Source organism: Sinohyriopsis cumingii, chromosome 2 (assembly GCF_028554795.1).
Source record: "Sinohyriopsis cumingii isolate HCF-2022 chromosome 2, ASM2855479v2, whole genome shotgun sequence".
Classification (NCBI taxonomy): domain Eukaryota; kingdom Metazoa; phylum Mollusca; class Bivalvia; order Unionida; family Unionidae; genus Sinohyriopsis; species Sinohyriopsis cumingii.
The window spans coordinates 56,710,753-56,737,421 of NC_142962.1; the positions used below are offsets into that span (position 1 = coordinate 56,710,753).

The 26,669-nt window shown below is 37.0% G+C and overlaps 1 protein-coding gene across 1 annotated transcript in view; it reads right to left on the bottom strand.

Moving 5' to 3' along the window:
- Positions 1–2,051: 2,051 nt before the first annotated feature.
- LOC149804921 (phytanoyl-CoA dioxygenase domain-containing protein 1-like) overlaps positions 2,052–26,669 on the bottom strand; it is a 29,647-nt gene continuing 5,029 nt past the window's right edge. The window contains exons 3-9 of the mRNA XM_089945906.1: positions 25,589–25,689; positions 11,140–11,281; positions 10,708–10,802; positions 9,391–9,496; positions 5,141–5,225; positions 4,700–4,901; positions 2,052–3,403 (exon numbers count right to left, since the gene is read on the bottom strand). Of these exons, the coding sequence (XP_089802032.1) occupies positions 3,266–3,403; positions 4,700–4,901; positions 5,141–5,225; positions 9,391–9,496; positions 10,708–10,802; positions 11,140–11,281; positions 25,589–25,689 (869 nt within the window). The 3' untranslated portion in view covers positions 2,052–3,265. The remainder of the gene's footprint in view (positions 3,404–4,699; positions 4,902–5,140; positions 5,226–9,390; positions 9,497–10,707; positions 10,803–11,139; positions 11,282–25,588; positions 25,690–26,669) is intronic.

A 26,669-nucleotide genomic window follows, 5' to 3' on the forward strand; every position in this document is an offset into this window, starting at 1 on the left:
TCTGAGTGTTCTACCTTTTGGCAAATACTGTGGTAAACATCAGCCAATATGATGCATGCCCTGTACCCATGGTATCTTTTGAAATAAAAATCTGCGTTATCGGATTATGAATTTCTTCCCACAAAGCTTAGGAAAAAATAATTAGGAAAACCATTTATACAACTGCGCAAATCGTCTTGAATGCTAACTAATGTCAGGCTAAAGGACAAAGAGTAAATTAAAAGAGACAATTTTGGAGACTATAACATTTAACAAATTTTAAAAACTTTCAACGAGAGTGCTACATCTGCTTATTTTCATTCACGTAAGTATTATTATAGGTATGCAATGCGTGTATTCGTAATTGTCCAATCGGATTTGAGGCGAATGCTCCGCCCACAATTCGCAATGGTTTTAAAAATAGTAGTTTTTCTCGATTAAAGAACAATGGTAATTGACAGAACACATTTAAGTTATGAAACTTGGACGAAAGAGATTGGAGTTATAAACATTGGCAATTACATATGGAACATAGCCAAGTCAGTCTTGGTGACCCACTCGGTAGGACGAATTCTTGCCCGACAACCAATCGATACCTGAACAAATTAAATTATGTAAACATTCATAACATAGCAGGGTAATCATATCAGACGCAGTCTGTTGAAATTTTATTGTTCAACAGCTGGGTGAAATATACCTCGACCAAAAGTTCAGACGTTTTATGTCGCCTTATTTGTTGATCTACTCAATTCGCAAATATTTACTGACGCGAAAATAATACAGCTTAAAGCATCTTGTACATGACAGTTCCCTGTACTGCTGGCAAACGCACGTCGTAAACTTTGGTCTCGTTGAATCAGACTAAGAGATTTAAACTGAGTCTGGTGATGGACCGTAGAATTGATTGCTACAAATCAGTGTTACTTATTTCTTCTCCTTCTTTGCTGTCTGAAAAACACTCGTCGCAAACCGTTCACATCATTATTTGTGCACAATCGATAGTGTAAACACATGCATAATGTATGTACTCTATAGGTGGTACAGTTTATTGGTGCCCAAGTGGGTCATTCAGACCACTCGGCTAGTTCGGTGAGATAAAAACATGCATTGACTGTATGTTGGCACACTAATTTACGGAAAAATCAGACAATTTGTTCCCCTGAATTATCTTCGCCAAAAAGAAGCTGCAGTCTATTCGGACCACTTCGACTATTTCTTCTATTTGATTGACCGAGAAGTTGCGAATGGCAAAATGGTTTATTGCATTCGCAAATTCTGTCAATCCTTGTTTCGTAAATAACCAAGATAATTCGAACGGCAGATAACGGCTGCTACTGGCATAAATTCAAGCTGTGATACATGGGACTGGCCTTAAAGTTGCGAATGAAAGTGGGCTATTCGTGTCCTTTTTATATTCTCAAGGATTTTGTGTCACAGTCTGACGATGTGCAAGATTGTTTTGCAGACAGCGAAAATATGCATTGCCTATACACAATTTATATGGTATTTCCAAAACATCGAACAAAAATATGACAGTTGTGCACTAATATTATCAATTTGTTGGTATTAAGAACACCGACCAATCTATGAACAAATTATCGACTTTATCAGATTTTGTACTCCCGTTTAGGCCTTATGATCGTTATTATGGGCCTTTACTAGATTCTCTTATGGCGAAAATCTCACGGGACCACGTGAGATATCTGTCTGAACGAAACTACATTAGCTGCGGCAATGTATATTATATTTCCCTTGAAGGGGTTGAAAATATCAGACCATGTATTCAGTCCTGTCATAACATTATCAATTATTTTCATGAGAATGGAGTCCGGCAAGAAAATAACAAATAACATTTTATTTTACCCTTATTTTGCTTCAGGATAAATTCCAATTGAAAGTTTGAATCAGGAGAAAAATATAAAATCTAATACATACAACATGTATCAGACATATGAACCAAATAACCAAGCAATGCTAAAGGATACTTTTGAAACAAAACGTGGGCATCGTTTGTAGTCTCTTCTAACGATATAGTATTGTACTATTTATTTTATGTCATACAAATCAGAAACTGAAGTCATCTTATCTTTATTTTCCATAATATCGTATAAAACCATTTAGTAGCATATTCCTTTATCTATCTTTGTAAAGTTCTTATTAGTAGAATTTCACAAGAATTCAGTATTAGGAAGATAAAATCTCTCAATTTCATACATGCATACATGATTAAATTAACGAGCTCTTAAGCTTTCTGAAACATTATTGCATAGTTTTTCTAGCTTTTCTCTCAGCAGTACATTTAATATCACAAGTCCTACGCGAGCTTCCTTCCTATTTTTCTTACTCTAAATTTTAATTAGGTGGGTTTGAATTTTATAAGCAATCTTAACGCGCTAAATCATGCATGAATGCCATATAAAAATTTCAACTTTTGAGCAAACGCCACCTTCCGAAAGTCTGCATTTGCCAGCAGGCGGATAACGACATTTATTATATATCTATAATTATTTTTTTACTCGGAAAAGAGCCAGAATTTTGCGTAATTTCCTTGAAGAAGAAAACAATACTGACATTGTCTGATTCCGTATCAACATACTCTCCAACAACGCTGGAACTACTTTTCCCTTGACGTTTCCTGGTTACGATTAAACAGCGGTGAACTGTGATGTAGCCTCACTTGACATGCAAATGGAAATGAATAACTTTCTCTGTAACAAATCTGTACTATCAAGTTTCAACAATATGTCCAATTCCCCTACATATCGCTGTCAAAAATGAAGATATGATTATCTTCCAAATCCCCGATGGAGGCTCTGACGACGTCCCGCCAGAAACAGTTCAACCGCTATCAGCCTGGCCCCAGATAGAAACATTCGTAATCATGTACCTAATGAAATTTTCCGTGATGCAAACTCTGACAACTGCACAATAACTTTAAATGACATATATAGATCTGAGGTCTGCTACCTCCACGCGTAGAAGAATTCGTGTTATTAACAAATCTTAGTGAAAATTAATGAATGTTGTTTCACGCACTTCACTCATACAACTGCAATATTACTGCGCATATCAGCTGAATAAAACCGTAATTCATTTTATGAGTTAGGTATTAAAAATATTGAAATATTAAGCAATTTATTTTGTTTTCCAGTTACGTATATTAATTTCTTATGCTGACAACTCGACTTGATCTAGCAATCAAGATCGAACTACTATGATACAGATTGGTAAAGGTGAGAAGAAAAATAGCAATTCATAAGCATATTTCTTCTGACTGGCTAACGCACTAAGCCTTGTGACCATGCCAAGTGGCATAATCCTTGGATGGATCCATTTTCTCCACGTGACGGTTGACATGTACAATTTCCCACTTTTTCATCCACGGACCCTGTATAGTTGTGTCAAATTCGGACTCCTCTGCTTGCTGTGAAAATAAATGTAGTGTAATAAAAGCTAAAAATGTATCCGATCTATGTCGAACATTTAGTGGGGTCTTAAATCTTGTACAAAGACGTTTTGTTGATATAACGTAATCCTTGAAGAAGAGAATACCGGAGAATTCTGAGGAAATCAACGTCGCAAGACACAAATGAAAATCCGGCATCCTCTCTTTTCACCCTTGGCTGCCTGCGGTAAGATTTCATCGTCACTTATGCTTATGCACAGACTTGCTAAACCAAACATTGCAAGCAACGTAAAAATACATCGGATTATTAACTCAATACGAGCTTTTATGTTGACCAAGTGAATTAGTCCGATTTTCTCTTCCAAATACAGTCACTTAACGTTGAATAAGAGGTTTTCACTGATGCACAATGAAATTATTTCAGTGACTAAATCATGACGCATCTTTGTTGATGAATATTTATGAGAAACAAGGAACTCGTATCGCAGGCAGACAGGGGTGAATATAGAGCACAGAGATGCAAAATGGCTGTTATTACTCTGTGTGTGTGTGTGTGTGTGTGATTTGGGTTTTTAACATAGCTTTAATAATTTTTCAGTCATATCGCTACGATGTCTGCAGTGTGGCAGTTTACAGGGATGTCTAGCACCATTTTTGTAAGTCTTTAGTATGACTCGGCCAAGGATCGATCCCACGACCTCCGGCATCAGAGGCGGACGCTCTAACCACTAGGCCACCGAAGCTGTTATTACTGCTGCATCATTCATAAATGATTTAAAAAGTCTCCATCCTCCCTCGTACACGTGCAATATGATCCGTGTAACTGATAAATTTAAGATTTCCCTTGCTTTCAAAATGCACCAGCGATAATAGTGATATTACGATCCCAAATCGTATGACCAAACACGTCCATTTTTCCTATCATCTCTCAAACGATTCATTGTATCTGTGTTTTGTGAAAACTTTAAAGGTTCAAAACTTACAATAACTATCATTATGTCCAAGTTTGTTTTCTGTTTTATGATACCCTTTGGTTGCTTCGATATCTTACACTAAAATCCTCGTATTAAATGGAATAAAACTAAACGAAACGATCGCATACAATCGTAGTATGCCAAAGATTCTAGGATTTATCCGCCTCTTTGACACTGGAGCCAAAGAAAACTTTTCCAGATTTGCATGAGTGTTCAGAGATACCAAATATGACTGTCGAATATATGCACGACTGACAGCGTGCGGAGCTGTTTCTTTCCTGAGATAAACATACGTGACCATGCTAAACCAAAATGCCAGAAATGTTTCGATTGTACTTACGGGCATGACATCTTTGACTAATTCCCGTTGCTTTTGATGCCTATCCACGCCATCAAATTTATTCCAGTCTATCTTCACATCCGGGTCCTTGGACGACCTCATCAGCACACACTCCTTCATGCCATAAAATCCGTTCGGCAGTTTAGGATTTTGCCAGCGAAGATCTAAGCTCCATCGAATTTGATTTGACAAATTTGGGAGACTGTTACATCACAAAACATAGAAAACTTGCTTTAGAAACTGTCATAGGAAATGTATAAAAATCGATTAGACATATATTATCGAAGAAATGGTAATGTATTAAATATTCACTACTATTATCTATCTTTTGCGCGACATGCAATTTAAAATTAATTTTCAAATATCGCAAATCAAGAATGCAATATACTTTATTTATTTCTTTACGAAAGCTTAGATTTGCAAAAATTTGCGCATATTTACCTTCTGTGTGGAACCAAATTGTTCAACAGTAACATACCTCCGTATGGCACAGGGCAAAGAACTTTGTCTTTCTTCATGTCAATTTCTGTAAAGGTAATATATGTCAACATGTAAATTTAGGCTAAATAAACATCTTCGACGAGTATATGTGGATCAGGCTTATTACACGCAATAGGGAAAGCAGCTTTGTTTACTAAGCGAAAATCGTGTCAGTAGCTTACAGATGAGACCATGATGATCGCATTTTATGCCGACACCCTGAAGGTCAAGAGCAGAGCAACTCTTACCCTTAATTTGTGAAAAAAGCACGATAAGCCTTAAAAAGTGCCTTATTTTCCCCACGAATCCACAGTTTGGAGTTGCTTCTCCAAATGCATCTTTTTACTATTTACTTTTTGCGGCTATACTTTAAACCGTTTTCTTTTAAATTAAACATTTTAATGGTGACATAAACATAAAGAGTCATTAAATCGTTCTTGAGGTCTTTGTGCACTCTTTGAATATCTCTTTTCACTTTACCTAACATTAGTATCACATCACATACGATCGATCTCTTTAAATTAACTGGTAACCTGATATGACGTCACTCTTGTAAACGCTTATGTATTGAAATGCTGAACGCACTTAACACTCTCTGCGTGTTCAAGTGTACACAGCAATCTCCTATTAAACGATGCGTAATTAGCCGTGCTTCCAAGTGTTGGTATAAATCTTTCCAGTGAAAACTTGTTCCATATTTACCTCTACCTGACCACAACGTGTCCCTACAAGTGTCCGCCAAAAAGGTACTGATTGCGGTACTGATCAAAGGAAAGGCTGAAACAAATTCTATGAATCGACTTTATTTCAGCTCTTCAAATTTGTACTCTCAAACACAGCAAAACACAAGTGAACTAGAATATTGTAAGTTGAGAACTTTCACTGTTCATATTTCTCACAAGTCATCGCACAGGAAAATGTAACAAGAACCCAGCTGCCCGTTAAATTTCAGTGAGAGAGAGAGAGAGAGAGAGAGAGAGAGATGGGCATTGTTATTATTTTCTCTTTTATTTCTTGAAAACTTTATTTTCACTTTTTGTCTAGAAAACTTAACAAACACACTTTTTACAATATAATATTTTCAAAAACATCGTTGAATAATCGGCTTATTTTTTTCGTAAAATTAGTTTTGAGGAAGAAATAACATTTATTTTTATGCTGATTACGACGTTAAATCAGCATGAAGTAAATCGCAATTTTTATCATGACTAATTTAAGACAAGAAATCCGTAAAAAAAAGAGAACCGATTATAAAGATGTTGGGGTCAGAAGTATATTATTAATCTACATGTTACGTATTCTTCCGCTTTTGAACTCTGTTGCAATAAAAACTTCTCTATTTAGTAAACGGGGTCTATTATGCTGAAAGTGTCGCAACACAGTGTAATTCTGCCATGATGACAATTACATATTTATTTATTTCCTTGTGCAGGAGAATAATTCTTAAAATATCGCAAAATATTGTGAATCAAATTATATATATATATATATATATATATATATATATATATATATATATATATATATATATATATAGCTTGTACATCTGCATTGCATTTAAAAATATGGCATTCATCGGTGTACTGAATACAATTATATTCACTGATAGATTATTGGATGTAATTATTTGTATATTCAATTATTTATACCTAAGTATGAGATAGTTTCACAAATTATATAAGAATTAGTGAAGAAAAGAATAAATGAACAAAAGTGGTGGTACATAAACTGTTGCATATTCTTGTCGGATTGGTTGATAATGAAAATAGTTTTAATAAAGATTTCTTTCGTAGAAAATGTGATCACTCCATTAATATGGATGGCTGTCGCTCATAATCGAACTCCTTCGAGGTCTTAATTATATAGGTTTAGAAACCAAGTCTAATAAAATTCGATATGAAATATTGCTTTTGAGTGTTCGCAGACTCAGCCAATCAGATGCAAGATCACCTCATTATTATGCAGAGATATCATTCAATATCGATTTCTTTAGAAGTTTTGAAGTTAAGTGGGCTTCATAGGGCGCACCCCATTAGTTGAGGTATGTCAAGTTGTAAATGCAAATAGATGCATATTAAGATCCTAACACAGGGAGCTGAGGTTATTCATTGGTTGAGACTGAATGCCAAATTTTATAAAGCAAAAATGTTTATCTAATGTTTCAGACTAAATTAAACAAGTTAGTTGGCCAGATTATCTTCATATTTTGTACAGATAAGGGTAAATTCGGGTACTTAAATCTCTCTATGAGGGTAGTTGTAGCAAAGTTCTTTTATCAAAATAGGACAGGACAAAACACTGGATTTCGACATTGTTTTAAGCATGTTGAAAAATTGACACGCTGGATTTGAACAAGTGCAGGATGTTTTTGAGTAAAAAAAAATATGTCAAAACAATTAGCTGTGCTTTCTACTTAAATATCAAGCTCAAGAGACTTCTAATCGAAGAGTATAAAAAAATGCAAAAAACTTACTCATTTCATTCATTCATTATAATTTTTAACTAGAATCCCCAACATTGTCACCTTTTTCACGTTTCGGACCTAATGGAACTTCAGCACTAACACGGCCTAGCCGTATCATTGTACATTAATTAACGTATAAGTTTGCTATAATACATTTGCAACCTCAGTTTCAATTCAACTCCATATTTTCGTATTTTGCACAAATTAAAAGAAAAAGTAAGTTCCGACATTTGACATATGGGACGATCGTCGTATCAACAAGAAATAAACTTTGATAATGTTTCCTTAGATAGATGAAATATTTATCCTAGGTTAAGCTGTTTTACATAAAAGAAGACTTCATAAGTTCCGGTCTTTTTCAAATCCAATCACTTTTATTTAGGGATCATGAGATTGCATACTACAAACAAGATTTACTTCCCTCCGAAATGAAAAATCTTTACAACGTGCAAAACTATGTACCTCTCAAAATGAAGATTTGACAACGGACGTGCTCCAACAAGCATCGGCAATTTTGCGCTTTGCAAAAAACACATATTAACACCCTTTTTGAAAATAATTATGCTTAGTTTAAAATTACCTCCAAGAGACATATTAAACTGACTTCAGTAAGTCATGAAAATTAACAAACCAAAGGGGTCACGTGACTGGAACAAATTTGTTGCTTTTAACATACAGACGTGGCCTGAGAGTTGGTCGGTGTAGGGATAATATCCAAAATTGGAAGGTAAATCGCCAAATAGAAAGTCGTTTATTTAGCGGCTATGGCGCAGAGTGAAATACAACCAGAATACTGTTTGTTATAATCAATGGGAATATGATATAGTTATCTTGTCGAAAAACCGTGGCGGTCGTGCATTTTCTGAGGTTATTTTTGTGTCGGCCAGTTTGTGTGTGTGTGTGTGTGTGTGTCTGTGTCTGTGTGTGTGTGTGATTAAGATTTTTAACGTAGCTTTAACAATTTTTCAGTCATATCGCTACGATGTCTGTAGTGTTGCAGTTTATAGTGATGTCTAGCACTGGGGCATCCTGCCGCAGATATTTAGCATGATGTCCCACCCACTCACATTATCCTGACACCAGGCCGACCAGTCCTAACACTAACCTCTTAATGCTGAGCGCCTAGCGAGGCAGCTGTTGGTACCATTTTTTCTGTAAGTCTTTGGTATGACTCGATCGGGGCTCGAACCCACGACCTCCCGCTTCCGAGGCGGACGCTCTGACCACTGGGCCATTAGAGCGGCGGGTCTGCCAGAAATGGCAGGGTGGTAGTATGATTGAATTTATGTAAAACAATTACCTCTGTGGCTTATTCTCTTAGCCCAAACAGGCGTATCAGCTTCTAATCTCAACATTCCAAATACGTTACACTACGCACATAAATATTCCTATTATTCGCGGAGGTTTACAAAAAGAATCAGAAATGAATAGACTAATGGAACTATCTCTAACGTAACCTTTGCATAAGGTCAGATGTTAATCGAAATAAAGCTACGTTTTCTCCGTAGGGTATTAATTCAGATAAGTCCTAAGAATGATTTGAGTACAAAAATGAAAGAATTCGGTCTCAATTTACAGTAGGCATAAACATTTATATACCAAGCCTAAAATCGGTATTATTTCTGGGTGTATTTGTCGAAATTCTCTCTAAACGGAAACATTTTACTCAAAATCACCTCTAACATTTGGAGCTCTTTAATGCGTAAAAGCCAAGAAGTGTCAGTTCAATTTTATGATAAGTTCATACCTAGTTTCTTTTCCATCTCATCTTCTTCCAACATTACATACCACGTGCCCCCATAGCAACACTGATGAGTAGCCACCTTCCCTGTCTTGTGACCTCTGCGTGTTAACTGCAGTGGGAAGGGTAAATTTAATTATCCAACCTCGTATAAATTTCGTTGAATGATATTGGATAATCTAGGTCACGCAGAGACCGTATAAATGCCGTATAACGTTTGCGTAGGATCGTATTCAGCGTACGCCTGCCATATTAAAATTTACCAAATTGATTTGTCTCTCTTTTATTCTTCACAACGGCAATCGATTGCTTTGTAGATCTTACAGTGTTATAAAATAGAGATAAAAAGAGGAAGAACATTTCTGACATTGTGAAATTCGTGCAATACAAGTCGTACACATACCCCATAAATCTCGTATTTTCAAACCCACTAAATGACAAATACTATCATGCCTAATATACATTGTGGTTACCTTTTAAAAATAACGAGCTTATTATGACATCAGCTGAAAAAAATTGTTTTAACTCGGATAAAAAAAAAAACCACTATGAAATGAAATCGTGAGGACTACTTTGATCGAAATGTAGATCTCCAAATTTTTCAGATATTTCTGGTCGCGACCAACTGTGCGGGGCACTGTCTGGAATGCATCTCTCGGCCGATGTACTTTCGGATTATCGGCCGCTCGTAGTAATTAAAAACATTTCATGCTGACTGACCTGTGTATGCGGATGGTAAGTAAAATCCCGCTTCATTTGTCCCCTGTCATTAAATCTTTCAGAACGCTCGCTCTTTTAGAAGTAATCTGTCAAACCAGAACACATGTGTGTCCATCGGCTGTTGACGTGTTTTTTAAATGCTGATCAATGCGTGGAAGGCAGCACCACCCTAGCTGCTGCCTTCCACGCATGCATCAACAATTTAAGAAACTGTTTAAAAAATGAGTGTTTTGAAGGCCTTAATGTCATGGGACAAAAGAAGAGGAATTTTACTTGCCATTCGCATACAAAGGTCAGTCAAAATAAATTTATTAATTACTAGCGAGCGGCGAATAGTCCGAAACAATTTCGGCGGAGCGATGCGTTCCAGATAGTACCCCGAACAGTTGGTGACAGCATAAAGAAATATCAGGAAAAGGAAGTGATCTGTTTGTTGATCTAAAGGACTAATCAAGTCTTTCGAATTTCATGTGACATGGCGCACATCATACAGGCGAGCAAGAAACAAATGAATATCGTAGATGTTATAAAAAATATGGCATGTTAATCAATAGTTGCGGTTATCTCTGCTTAAAATATCCGTCATCAAGGAGACTGACATACCTCCATACAGCCATTCTTTTCATTCGCGTCGAGAAGAGGGATCCAAGCGGTGGGTTGAAGAACTTTGTACGATTCGTTGTCAAGGTAGCCAACATCTAAAATAAATATTAATCAAAACATGCTGTTGTCCATTTGACCTAATCCATGTTTTAAAAGGAAAAAAGAAAACCGTGAAGACAAAAATATAATTTTTATATTTCAAAACTGATTCATATTTTAAAATCCTAACTGCCTTGCAAAGAACATAGAAAATAGGGTTCAAAGTTGGGATTTAAGAAAGCATTATCATTTTCATCCGTTATAAACAAAGGGCATTTTGCAATTTATGTTCACTTCATTTTCAAATCTGTCGTCTTCTGTTATTAGATTTCCAAGCTAACAGTCTGATTTTCTGAAACAGGATAATACTGGCCTGAAGGAAACGAAACTTACCTTGGTGCCATGGCACTGTTGTAGCCTCGTTCTGAGGTATTTTTGTCCTGAGGTTCCACACGGGGTGTCCTGCGATGTCCGGTCCAATTAACTGCTCAATCACATTCAGCAGGCGCTCATTAGACCAAAGATCTTTGAAAGCCTGAAAAGACTTATATGTCTTCATTTCTAGTGCTTTACCATCACGGTGTTAGTATTCAATTTGAATGATTTCCTTTTCGTAATTAAGATCGAAGCGCTGTAATGCATCTTTAAATGCAAAGATAATTAGTATGTGTTGGGGGAAGGGACACTCTTTGTACAAACGTAATTGAACATTACGATGCCATTTTGAAAATATGGCAAAATGTGTATAACGGAAATTTAATATCACAAACGTCTATATTATTAACATCGGGGCCACTCTTTATACAGACTGAGTGTGTGTGATTTGGATTTTTAACGTAGCTTTAACAATTTTTCAGTCATATCGCTAAGCGTGGCAGTTTATAGCGATGTCTAGCACTGGGGTATCATGCCACAGACATGTGACATGATGCCCCACCCAGACACATTATCATTTCACCAGACTGACCCGTCCTAACACTAACATCTTAATGTTGAACACTTAGCGAGGCAGCTATTAGTACCCATTTGTATAAGTCTTTGGTATGACTCGACCGGGGTTCGAACCCGTGACCTCCAGCATCCGAAGAGGACGCTGCAACCACTATGCCACCGGAGCGGTCTGATACAGATGGAGATTAATTGTTACAAATGTATATATGTTTAACATGGTGGGCCTATCTGGGTCAAGGGGAATTTAACATTGCGGGTTTTTCTTTATATACAAGCATCCACGATTACTGACAAACACAAGTTTTACTGGCCAGCACGAATAACTACTGATCAACACATACACATACTGACAAAAATGTACACGTCCTGACTAAAACACAGTCTAACTAACCAGCACCCACACCTACTGATCATGACCTACACCTAATGAAGGGGACGTAAAGTAGAACGTAGAGTAAGGAAGAGTAACACATATGAAGCAGAAAGGGTATGCATGCTCACACAAACAATTACACTTCTACACAAACATACAATCACTCACACATATAAAATCACACATGTTAAGATGTGTAGAGGCAGAAGGTATTTAAGCTTTGTACTGAAGACAAACATAGGCAAAAGATATGCATAAAAAAGCAAACGTTAAACATTGTTTTGGGAATCAAGCATACTATTTAATTTTCTAAAACTCTGGGCAGCCCTATAAAGTTCCGTTAGTTGTTGTCATAGATCTTGCAGCACTGTTCCATCTCCTTACGGAGACAAAGTGCCTAACTTTAGTCTCACTTGCCTCCACTTTGCATTCTATGTTTTGGGGGATGATGGTTTCCGTTTCCAGGGAGACAGTGTCAAAAACAAGCCAGAGTTCTGATAGGAATCCAAAACTTCGTCGATGAAGAAAATACACCCAATATCGCCCATAGACCATTGAATGATATCCTTGTTAATCTCACTTTCCTGTCTGGAATGGACACAGTATTTCTTCTCATAAAGTCTGTGATATCGTCTTAGACAGGAGTTAATTCATAAGAATCAAACTATTCTACTCGGTGCGCGTTGGAAAAGTAGACCGCAATCCATTGGGTTCCTGTTCAATGAATATCGTCAACGTTGATGTCATAAACTCTAAACGTTTAATAACTTTGATGATGAAGTTCACCTTTAACACAGATCACCAGATTCCAGGGAGTTGTGTACGAAGTTTTTGTCAGGAGGTAATGAAGTTTCCAGGTATTACAATCTGATTAAAATCAGAACTCCACTGCTATACATAAGGGTCTGACAGCGACCGCTTAGGGGTCATGTTTTGGTAACCTATGTTATTACCATAATCGTTAATTTTATCAACCAATCCGATGAAGTCTCATATCTTCGCGTTTCGAGACTGAACAGTGTGGATGAAGAGCATGAATGTGTACCGAACGATTTGACCCTTAAGAGGTCGTCGTCAGATCATCACGTAGGAAAGCGAAGATCTGATTTTAATCAGATTGCCAGGTATTATTTCTTTCTATGGTCTCATAGGTAATCATAGACAATTAATTTAACACTTGATATTTCTTAAAATGTGACTGACATTTAAGTTGAGGAGCGTGATCTTTCCAGTACTCTGATGCAAGTGCACTTCGATGCGTCTCGTCTCCAAGTGAGTCAGCGGAAGGTTTTGAATGGTCTCTCAAGCCTTTGCACCACTCGTTCGTCTTGGATGAGAGTATATGCTTATTTCGTATGATCTTCCAACTTTTCTTCATGACTCATCATAAAACATTTTATCGTGGTGTACTTGTTTGTATATCATTGATCTGACATCCATAGCAGTGTTTTCTGGTCAGGAATACGAATATTTTGACCCGCTACTACGTGTTGCGCATCGTCGGACCATTGAGATACTATTGTTTCTTTTTTATTTATTTTTTGTCCATCACCACTGCTTTCAAGTTGTAACTATGACTGCCGTGGTTCCTGTTCTTGGCGATCGTCTATGTCCATCGTTTCGTAATCATTTTTAATAGGACAAAATCACTTCTCTCAGACTGCTGATTTGAACGGTAATGTCAAATTCTGCAGAGAAGATCATGTTTACCGTATTATCGAAGACTAGGGCAAACCAAGTTCCACGAAGAGTTAACTTAACTTTACAGGGTGAAAATGTCCTTCGGCGCTTCCTTAGTTCATAGTAAATCAAATCCTCAAACACAGTACACTCCTGCATATCAGTAATACAGACCGATGTTGGTACTGTTGGTCCCCGAATGGACCTGTAGCTTCAGACATTCAATTAATTCTTCCTGGCAAAGTTAGGTTCAAAGAGTCTAGAATACAATACCTGGCCATCTCAAATGACTTCTATTTTGGAGACGTAGAAGTGCGGTGATGGAAAGGGTTTTGATCGATGGTTCCTTTGAATTTAGCATAGCTGGAAATGCTTATAAACAAACTGTTAAGTATTTGATCTTGGAACACATGATCTTCTATCTTGAATCGAATTCGAGTTCCATTCGTGGTATAGTGTGCTTGGTTGTGTTTCTGGTCAGAGTCTAATGGATATCATTTACTACAGTCGAACTTACAGTCTGGTTTCTTTGATACTGGTTTTGTACTCGGTAGCGTTTGCCATCAGACTGAAAACGACGTACTTCGACTCAATCTCAGGTCTACATTCAAGTCATTCAGTAAATAATTATCTTACAACCACAGTTCAAAGAGCAGACGATTAACCGTTTCTAAAGTAAGCTCTTGTTTTATTTTCTTTAATCGGTTGTTAAATCAAACATTGTGGTCTTCGTCATCACCAGCAATCAAAGTTGTGTCGTTGAACTTGCCGAACGTGACGGTTTTCTACACCTCACACGCATAAGCATAAGGGTGTATTTTTGGCTTTTTCCCTGTAAGACAGTAGATTTTATAAGTAAGCTCGGTAAGGGTAAGGGTTGACACTTTTGTTGCCTAAATCCACTTCAATGAACAAGTAATGCATTTAATTGTTAACGGCAGCCATGCTAGCATCGGAGTCTGGATTGGCGTTGTTGGTTTTCACGACGTTTACTTTCAGAAAATAGTAGCTGTTATTCAAATCGACATAGTTTTCGATTTACCCTTCAAGTTAAATGGGTGCTAATGTTGTTAGAGACGAAACTGGATGGAATATTCCCCACTCGGATTTTCGTAATTAGCATGGCAAACAGATCTAGTTTTGTCCTGAAACATTAAAATGAAACATTTTGTTGATATTTAATAATAAAAATAACGGCTTATCAGATTAGTCTTATTCTTGCCGTCTCTGTGCGGAGAATGATTCATTTATTTTGACAGGAGAATGAAGTGGATTTATAGGTGTTTCTCGGGAATCAAAGATATCGTTTCCTGTCTGGATCAAAATATTTTTCTCCTTTCCATGACGCTTGATTGCGATTCTGTTCTTCGATGAACACTTTTTATATGAATTCTCTTCCTTGTGCCAGGGCAAGAATTTTTAACTTTTGAGAGTATGTTTCAAGACAAGTGCCACAGCACGAAGGACAGATTTGGACAAACTTGTTATGTATATTTAGTCTATATTGTGTCCTTGTCCTTTGTTCATGATTGAGATTATAGTTTTGGCCCACCCGAACACTGTCGTGGATGAGGGTTGTTTCTACCTGATTCTTGTAATTTTGTTGACTAAAATTTAAGTTCAAAACCTGACCTTATTTAAAAGTTAGTGAAGTTTTCCAGAAAATACTGTTGCGTCATAGGTCATGTGAAAGTCTTAAACAGATTCAGTAAGTATTTATTCACTCTTTTTTATGTTCAGTCCCTGGAAGAATTTATTATGTTCGGATACAATTTCAAAGGAATGTTTATTTAAATTATTCGCTGGAATTATACAATGCTTATCGAATTTTTGGACTATAATAATTTTTTGGGATTATAGTGAATTGATTCAAAGACAGCATGGATTATATAAATGTAGCACATCAAGATTAATGATACATCGGCATATTAAACAACTATTGGTACATCAGCATGCTCAATATTGGAATTCATTCAGAGCATTCTATAATTTTATACATGTGATGGACTATTTAGGATTAGTTGGCATTTAATTTACAATGCTGTAAGTTCCTCTTAAGTTTTCACTTGGTAACTTTGAGAAGTAATGTATGTGTTAAAGGTTACTAAACGTGTTCGTAAAACTTTTTTCTGTTACTTAATTTAAGACCATAGAGTAGTAACATACTCTCAGAGTCACGTTCTGGTTGCCGGGCTACTTCTCGATACACAAAATACACGAGTTACAACTCACTCAAGAATCGAGAGTAGAATATCTTTTCCAGGATCTCCTTTTACATTCGAATCGTCAAACAACAATTACTGACAGGAAGATAATGAGGATATACACATTCAGGGTGAACGTGATGGATGTGTCCTCCTTCAACGTAAGAAGCTATTGCAAACTCCACTTTAATGGGAATGACTATCAGTACTCAAGCGGCCTTGTTTCCCGCCACGTTGTCCCTGACGACAACAGAGTACACAAAACATCAAACTGATTTCTTTGTTCAGTTAAACAGAGTATCGAAAATAATTGAATAGTTGGTTGTTGTTGATGATGCCTTTTCACAATGGAGCTACACCATGTTTCCACTTAGAACAGTAAACAAACTTTGAGAAATTTGATGGACAGCATTATGCTGTCTGAAAAATCCATTTTAAGACAATAAGTGGGTGGATGGTACTCGATCACAACACATCTGTTGGGTTTCTCCAGTGTCTTGCCAAAATTTTCTCTGAAGAGAACTAAAATTGCATTGACGAGATGTCGAACATTGCAGTAATATACTGCAGGAATCTCTTGTCATACAAGTTGAATAAGGGGATAGCTGGCTCTGGTATTTAATTTTCGTAAAAGCTAGAATAATTTTTGTTCAAATTTTCTGGTGCTTGTTCGTTTAGTATTTCAACGACAAAAGTCATTTGGTCCGCGGCAACATTTTTGACCTGAGTTTGATAAATGAATTCTATGAAAACAACTTCCCAATGTGCTTCATGGTCCATTTGCATGGCTTAAGGTAATTTTGCTGTGAAACAACACAATATGTTGTTGGGAAACACGTCAAGTGAACTGTCACTAGGTAAAGTCAAATAAAATTGAGCATTCATCGTTAGATCGTTCTTGTCTCGGATAAGTCGGCCGATGTCAAAGTTGTATGGCTTTCCAACGACTCCAAAGGGTTCATGTGATTGGAGTTTGCGTATCTACCGTTGTTGTTCCGTTTGTGTTCTTCCAAGAGGGATTGGAATGACGATAATAAAATTGTCAACAGTTATTTTACCTTTCTTGGAAAACTCAAGTTTCCAAAATGTGCTCAAATTACATAATATACCACGAAGATATGACAGAAAATTATGACTTTGCTTTTAGGAACACGTTCACCATACCACGCCCATTGTTTGTTCTTTTCTTTTCCTGGAGCGATGAAGTGGAAAGAGGGGTCATAGTATTCAACGGCATATTCATGAATTCTGATTCTTTTCATGCTCGATGGGTTGTGACGCTTCAATAAAAAAAATCGAAACTGGGTGGATATCCTTTTCAACGAACATTGACTTCTTCGACATGCTTTTACCCCCAATTTACACATTCGTTGAGTATGCTTTCCATATCGTACACTTCGTCGACACACCTTAATCACTCGTTGTAACTCAGACAAGTAAAATGTTCATTTTAGCACTTCTGCGTCTTCCAATATATAGTGAGGTGGGTGACGTTTGACACGAATCAACTTTGTTGTCAAGTTCAGAAAATATCGTTTGTCAAATTTTTGTCTTGTTTTCCCATGCAAATTAGATCTCCTGTGTTGCACACGTTTTACATCGTCAATTGCCAGATGTTCAAACAATCTATGAAACACTGCCACTTCGATTTGGGAAGTCACTTCTTCTGGAGTACATCCGATACTGCTATTGTAGGATTCATTGTAGGTTTTCACCAATCAATGAATCTGAGAGAATTTTGATGTATAAAATCTTTAAACATACATTCTTTCAAGAGTCATTGTAAACGAGTCCTGACTCTAAGTTTAATTTCAGCATTGTCAGTAGCAACAAAATGAAATGTGTTTTTTATCAATTCATTCTGAAATTGTTGGCTGAGAAAAAAATCAGACCATTGTCGGCTTGCCATCGCAAAAGGTTACTTGCGCTTTGTTTCAAGACGATTTTCAAAGCTCACACTAACTTGGAACCTGGTATAGAAATGAAAGAGAATACTCATTCCCTTTTTCAAAACATTTCAAGTATACAAACAAATAGTTGTAACCTAGATTGTACTAAACTAATTGAGATACCTCGGCTCAATCGGCTTGCCATTGATGATCGATTCATTAGCTTCATTTGACTTATTGCAAATTGATATCAAATGAGTTTAGGTAATGTGCACATTGATAGTTCTTGAAACCATTGTCGTAAATTCTGGAGGCGTGTACTTATAAGTTTGGCTTTGGGTGAATGGTACAAATTTTTTTAACTCATCCTTTGCCATTGGCATGAGAAGGTTTGTAGTAAATGTTCACTGAATTCTGCTGTTTAATAGGTCAACTAAATTTGTCACTATTTGTGAAACAAATCTGTATTAAATTTCAAATAATCTGCTTAATGAGTAGTGGGTTTTAAATCGATCATTAAATAACTTGTTGCAAATTAGTCGCATCGTTTAGCGAGTGGGTACCAATATATTTAGCCAATAATTGGCATTCAGATTTGTCCCTTGGACCTTGTAACAATACCATCCTGTGAGCATTGAAACTGGTCATTGTTTGGAAGAATAAACTCTGGATAACGTAAATAATACTAGCGTTTGCGATAACATTCATTTGTGTCAATCAAGGGTTTAATATCCTCATCTTCTCCTAAAAGAATGCCAAAGATGGCGTTTGACTCAGAGTCAGACATAATCCCATCGCATTCGCGAAGATGACCTTTTACAAACGCAATGGACTTTATTTCATTAATGAATTCAGGATTGATGCACTTTTTAACACCGCACGATACGTTATGTAGGACAGTCGAACAAAGGTGATCTGTGTCCAACGAAAATTCTGACAAATTTGATTCTTCATGAACTACTAGGCACAATAATCAACATCTAAAGGGTTGGTGAAGACACCAGTGTGCCCCAGCTTTGACAATTTTTGACCTTTCGTAATTCACGTGGACAATGAAGATTGCAGCCATAACTCTAGAATTGTTTTAGAAGTTCTGGTATTGCAAGAGATGACAAAAGACGATTTATAAAGAAAGGTCTTTTTGGAGGGGTTTTCTTTGAAAGAGACAACAACATATAAAACACAAAGTTATAGTGAATTAAAAAGTCATTTTTTTCTTATATTCTTTTCCATCTTGCGCTAACATCATGATCCGTCCTCTGGGTTCTTGTTGCTGTTATGACGAGTCGTCCGGTAAATATTTACACAGTGCTTTTGCAAAGTGAGCCAAGTCTTGTTTCCAGGCTTGAAATGCAAGACGTTTCCAGTGAAAGATCTGTTCGTTCATACCATTAGCGACATTTACATTTTGGGGAGTATGAACTGTGGATAAAATGCGGCGAATCTCGTCATACAGTGGTAGAGTATTCATCACTAACTGAATGCCTTTCTTCATATTTTCTCGTGAACAAAGTTTTGGCCGTCATGTGTTTTTATGAATGGTGACACATACGCGAAAGGGAGTATTCAGGTAAACGAAATCCATGCAATTCAGTTACACACACACGCACGCACATACACACACACGACACAGGGTTCAAAATTTAAGGAGAAGTATTGTCTCGTGGAATGAGTTCTTCTTAAACTACTTAGAAATCCTTTCATTTTTTAATCGTTTCATTGACCTTTCCGTCCCCTTACCCATAACGGAGTTCGATGAAACACGCGTGCAGAAGTCGTGGCATGGTGAGTTTCATAAAACAATTAAAACATTAATGGACAATTTTTTAAATATGTGCTTGTGATTTTTCAATGTACTGTACAATTTTTCAGCAATCATCTTTCGTGTACCATTCTGATATCAAAGGTTAAAAAGTCTATGTCACTGATGAATCACATGTTTTTGCATTTCGCTTGTTTTGTTAAAAAGAGTGACAAATGCGTTCTCACAGCTCCACAGGTAAACTATGATTCGGACCCACCAAGAGAAGGTAGAACACACAGGAGACCATCCAGCATATTCAAGGTAATCTGTAGCTTATATTCCTATTCGCCGAGTTTGACGCCACAACAGACAACACTATACTTGTTCTCATTCACCTATGTACACAAATCGTGTTCTGGGTGAAACTTTGGGTAGGGGTCCTTCCAGACATTTAGACATTTCCCTTTGAGCATATTCAATCGACTAGCACCGCAATAATAGCCATTCAAAGCCACGTGAGACGCGAATGTTCATCTCCTTCGCTGTTCTCCGTAATAGGAAGGATGTAATTGAGGAATGATCGGTCTCATTTGAGATTGTGATGTAAGGAATGTCGTGTAAGTGTGTGGATGATACGTAAAGACACGAACGTTATCACTTTCATTGTATTCTTGCTAGGCTCGATGAGCCATATATGTGAAAGCCTGTGTAATAGGAATATCCAGAGTAAAGGACAATTAATCCGGGTGATGGTCACATTCGTTTAGCTTTTGATTATTGTTATCTAATAATTCGTCTTGTTCGTTTACCTATCGCTGAATGTAAGACTGATAATCCAATTCGAAGAGCTGACGACAAATCTGATTTAATGTCTTTCCAAGACAAGCTTACGAATCTTTTTTAATTGGTACGAACATTTTGTTCTTATTTGGGGCACGCTTTCAATAGTTCACAAGCACTTTTCTTATTTAGGACATGCTTCATTTGATGTCGCTTGCAATACACTTGGCTAAAAGATGTTTCGACCACAAGCAGAGCATTTAATCATGTCTTATCTCTCTAGAACACAAGGTCTCACAACAAACAGCCACGGCATTTCTTTCCACATTGAACCTGTTGCTCCCGAATATTTAATCTTTGCTCATTTTCTTAAGAAATGCCATGACATTTATAATAGCGTTGAAATTATTTTGGTGACGATAGACGTGAGTATAATTTAGGTCTGGAAAATTGGGTCCTCCAAACAGAAGATCAGACGATCTCCACGAATGACTTGAGAGTACACTTGCAACGTATTTCCTGAGATGATGAACATAAATCGTAGAAAACCATATCTAAATCCAATATATTATCTGGAACTGACTAAACGAACTGGGACTTGATTCATCATTACCTACATGTAAACAGAAGCAAAACAAGAAACGTTGTTTCAAAGCTGGCCGGCGTAGAACAGGAAGAAGAATCCCAGTTATCTCCCTTATTTCTGCACAACCATTTTAAAAAAATTCGACCGTTAATTTAGATAACCTAATTCAAATCCCTATTAATTCGTCAACCTTTATGTCAACTATCCAATAAATACCTCTGCGCATTGAATTATTCAATGCCCAGTCAGTAGGACCACCGGAAAAGCGCACAGAAATAGTTAATTTTATCAACGACCAGAATGTTGACATATTTTTCCTGACAGAAACATGGCTAAAAATATCAGGCGATGAGCCCAAGTGTGCGGATCTAACACCCACTGGTTACTCCATCAAGTCGTTCTCCCGTAATTCTCGCGGAGGTGGAATTGCTGTCATCACAAAGAACTCCATGATAAAACGTCTTAACTACACCACAGCATTAAATTTCGACCACACATCGTTTGAACTAGTCCAAACCACACTCACACTGGAGCAAAGGTCAATCCATTTTTTCTGCCTATACCGCCCTCATCCTAGTAGAAAAAAACAAGCTGGCTGACTCTCTCTTTTTTGGAGCAGTTTCCGAATCTCCTGGACTATGGAAATTCGATAGGTGGCAACCTGATTATTCTTGGAGATTTCAGCTTTCACTATGACTGTCCCGGAAACTCAAATACATCAAAACTCCTAGATTCCATTAATGTTTTCAACCTCAAACTGTCAGTTAACCAACCCACCCATAAACATGGTCACATTTTAGACTGGATTCTTCATAGACCTGATGATAACATTCTACGGTCCTCCCTGGTATCCCATGACCTTGCATCAGATCACCTCTGCATTATATGCCATCTTGACGTATCAGTCCCTAACCCTCCACCTTTATCTGCATCTAAGAGAAACCTCCGTATGATAAATAGAATCAAACTAATGCACGACATCCAAGCTAACCTAACAACTTGCTTACCTCCTTACGCAGAACAACTCGATAACTGTCTGCGTTCATTGCTTGACAAATATGCCCCAGCTACCAAGTGCAGAATATCAATTCAAAAGTGTTCTCCATGGTATAGCAGTGTTAGGGACCAGCTTCGCACTTCTAAAAGAGACCGCCGTAAAGCTGAGAAGCTCTGGCTTTCCACCAGACTCACTATTCATAAGCAAATCTATGAAGTCGCTAAGAAGAATGTCACAAATATAGTCCATGCAGCGAAATCATCCCACTACACTACTAACATCATGGAAAGTTCTAGCTGCAAAGAGCTCTTCGAGATTACTAACAAGCTAATGTCAAGGAACAAATCAACACCACTTCCAACTACCTTCTCTCCAGTGGACCTTCAGGACATGTTTGCAAATTTCTTCCGTGACAAAGTACAGACCGTTAGAGATAAGCTTGATACCACAATTTCAATTGACTCGTCGTCACCATACAGTTGGGATACAGAATTTGAGCGGCAACCATTAGCAGCATTTAAACCTGTCTCTATGGATTTCGTACGTACAATCCTGATGAAGAGTGCACCAAAGTCATGTGAACTTGATCCAATTCCAACATCACTGCTGCTTGAGTGCTTAGAGCCAGTATTGCCTTCACTAACTGATGTTATTAATACCTCTCTCTCATCCGGGGAATTCCCATCATTTTTCAAGACTGCCATTGTAAAGCCTTTGCTGAAGAAACCAACACTAGACCATAATGATTTAAAGAACTACCGACAAGTTTCTAATCTCCCATTCATATAAAAAATCTTAGAAAATGTTGTTCTATCCCAGCTTGTATCTCATCTAAATTCAAACAGTCTTTTTAGCAATGTACAATCAGCATATCGCCCTTGCCACAGTACTGAAACTACTCTTCTAAAAGTAGTTAATGACATTCTCTCTGCTTTGGATAGCGGAAAGATTACAGTCCTCACCCTCTTTGATTTGTCTGCAGCATTTGACACAATAGACCATGATATATTACTTCACCGTCTCCAGCAGGTATTTGGCATTCATGATACAGCCTTACTGTGGTTCAAGTCCTACTTGGTTAACAGGACACAAATTGTATCTGCAAATGGAATACACTCCAGCCCAGTTGATCTATGTTGTGGTGTTCCACAGGGGTCTGTTCTTGGACCTGTTCTCTTCATTCTGTACACTCAGTCGCTATCAAGTGTCATAGATCATCATCCAGTGTCTCACCAATTGTACGCTGATGACACCCAAATATACAAATCTAGCCACCCAACTGAAGTTGATGCTACCATCCAAGGTGTAGAGAGGTGCATTTCTGATGTGAAATCATGGATGACATGTAACAAGCTGCAGATGAATGATGATAAAACTGAGGCCATTCTGATCACAATACAAAGACTTTCTCATTCACATCCATTACCTCAGACAATAAATATCAGCAACGCCAACATTAAATTCACACAATCAGTACGAAACCTAGGTGTTACTCTGGACAGTACACTCACATTGCACAAACATGTCATGAACATATGCAAGGCTGCGGCTGCATATCTTGAGCTGAGACGCATCAGCTCAATTCGCAAATATCTTTCAGTTGATGCCACTAAAACACTTGTGTGTTCATTAGTACTTTCAAGACTGGACTATTGTAACTCAATTCTGTCCGGTTCATCTCAATATCTACTCCAGAAACTTCAAAAAATTCAAAACACAGCTGCTCGGATCATACCTAGAGTACCACAATCAGAGCTCACCTCCCCGCTGCTCTGTACCCTACACTGGCTATTCATTCGATCCAGAATCAAACACAAAATTTGTTCTCTGTGCTACGTTTCACTGTCGGACTCTAGTCCAACATACATATCCGACCTCACCCATGTGTACACACCAGCAAGATACTTACGCTCCTCTTCTGACAATCGTATACTCATTATTCCCACTATGAAAACAAAGTCATATGGACAGCGTTCTTTTGCATACCAGGGCCCAGCAATGTGGAATGAATTACCTACTGAACTTAGACACAAAGACACAGTGATCACATTCAAGAGGGCTCTCAAAACTCACTTATTTCGACTGCAAGAACAAACTTAAAGACCTAATAATGTTTCCTACCTGAAATATTCTCAGCATTTTTTTTTTATTATTTTTTTTTTTTTTTTTTCTAATTTCATGGTGTTTGTTTTTGTAATAATATTATTATGGTTTTTTTTAATCTTATAGGTGTTGTCTAATGTTGTAAAGAGCTCAGAGCTTCTAAAGATTAGGCGCTATACAAAGTCCTCATTATTATTATTATTATTATTATTATTATTATTATTATTATAATTATTATAACATCGATAGAGTAATACTAGAAATAGCAGCAGTAATAGTAGCATCACTCTTGGCATAAAAACCCACTTCAGGCGCACCCGAACAAAAAGCCATGATCTTTAAATTCAGCCTTAATAATGGCGAATATACATAATTCATAAATGTTTCCCCTAAAATCTAAACAAGCTCATCTTCGTTTGGGTTTGGGGTATGGGTGGGGTGGGGGAGAACATACATCCACAAAAGAAATACCAAACACAAAAGCTAAGATAGATTTGTTTTACTCCTAAACTTTTGAATTACAGAGGAACTCTACGGACATTAGATACAAAAATGTAAGAAAGAAAAGCAATAACTGAACAACGGTCTTGAAACTATATATCTGTTTTGTGCTGACATCATCCTAACAAAGTTACATAGCATAAATAAAAAACGATCATCGTGCCTATTGCACAGAAGAACCAAAATGATTTGACCTTATTTCATGTTGGGGACACAGGGCGAAAACCATGCGCGGCTAAAAACCAACCAATGAAAGTTACGTGTGCTCCTAAATTCTTATTGACGGATACAAAAAACGTGTCCGCTGAATTATGTCACATACTTTCTCACGGACTAAACCTCAGATTCATTTTCAGTTTGAGGCCACTCACTAGGTTTTGGATGTTTGCACCTATAGACAGACCCACAATACTGAATTCTCCTTGTTTCAGGCTATATTAAACCCATAATTTTTAATATTGCAATTTTCCCTGTACCCAGAGTGGCGTACCATGTTAATCCGAGTGACGTTTTAAACATATTATAATCCCTTTTGTCCGCATAATGGCCCCCAATAGTAATCATTTTAACGTTTTAAACATTAAACCTTCCTTGTACACAATAAGCGATATTTTCAAACTGGTGGTGTAATGTTCAACTCCGCTCGTATCCACAGCGTCATATGTGTACGCAGTGCACCACCATTACTACAAGTATGTTAAAATATGTTGTAATACACTTTCCGAAATTTCGTTATTGGTAGTAATTTCGTATGCTTATTATAATATCATTCGTAATTCAGTATTAGCATTGATACTAATATCACTTATTCCATTTACAGAAGTAGTTTTCTTTTACACTTTTACATAGTTATGTTCTTTAATGCAAATGAACTTCAAATTAGGTCAAGGTACATTCCTACAACAGCCGAGTATAATCTGTTTGACATTGATATGTCATTGCCTTGATATGGTAACAAAGTATGGAAACATTAATGGAGTAATGTTGCTATAAAATATAATACATGCAAAATCATAGCGAGAAGAAAAAGTTACCTGTGGCAGAGTGCCTGATTTATGAAGGACAATGTTGGCGCCTGGAAACTCAGTTTCTATGTGTGTAAGACGTTCGAATAAACCATGTTCTGCATATAAGTCTGAAATATAGGAAATCGTTATAAATGAGATTTGTTTACTCCTGCTAAAGTATGTGTGTGTGTGTGTGTGTGTGTGTGTGTGTGTGTGTGTGTGTGTGTGTAAGTGTAAGAAAAATGTGTGCAACACAAAGCGATACATTATGTTGGTTGAGTGTAAGCAGAATGTGTGCTACACAAAGCGATACATTATGTTGGTTGCAACAGACGTATGCAAAACCATGAAAGGATGCTTTGTGAGCATCGTCTCTTTTGCGATCTTTCTGAAAATAAAACGGTTAGGGTTGACTGAGAAATCAACATATTCGATGGCTAAAATAAAGCAAAATGCATGGGAAAGAAAACAGTCTGAAAACGTCTTCAGTTCATTTTTGACGTTGTAGTTAAATAACACGTGTTCAAATAACAAAGTCTGAGCAATGTTATTAGTAAGAGTTAGATGACTATCATCCAAAAACTAATCACTTGATATGCTTACAGTTTTATTTATAGTTGTTTTGTATGCCTTCAATTGTTTCTGCTGTTATGTATGTCTTTAATATTTTTAATTTTTATTCATGACTGTAAATTGTAGTGATTATCTATAACTGGATTTGGTGTATGTGAATAGGGTCCATTTTTAAATGTTAAATAAGTAAAATTGCATTGGATCTACAAATAGATGCTTACATATGTGTTTGAATTTACTAATAATAAATTATTAGTACATATGTTGACACGTTTAGGGCTGTTTCCCACTGGACAAGTTCGTCAGGTGGGTTCTTAGAAGAATTACTTCATTTCCCATTGGATAGGTTAGATCATGTGAGTTATTTTACGATGTTGGAGATTTTCAATTTGTCACGTAACAAGTAATAACGATGTACGTGTTTTAAACTTTCGCCTGTATTTAAATTCCTTGGAATGGATAATTTTATCCTTCGTATTGCTTGTGTTCTTGTTGTAAAATCAAGTCTGCAGACGTAGTTTTATGTTGTATATTG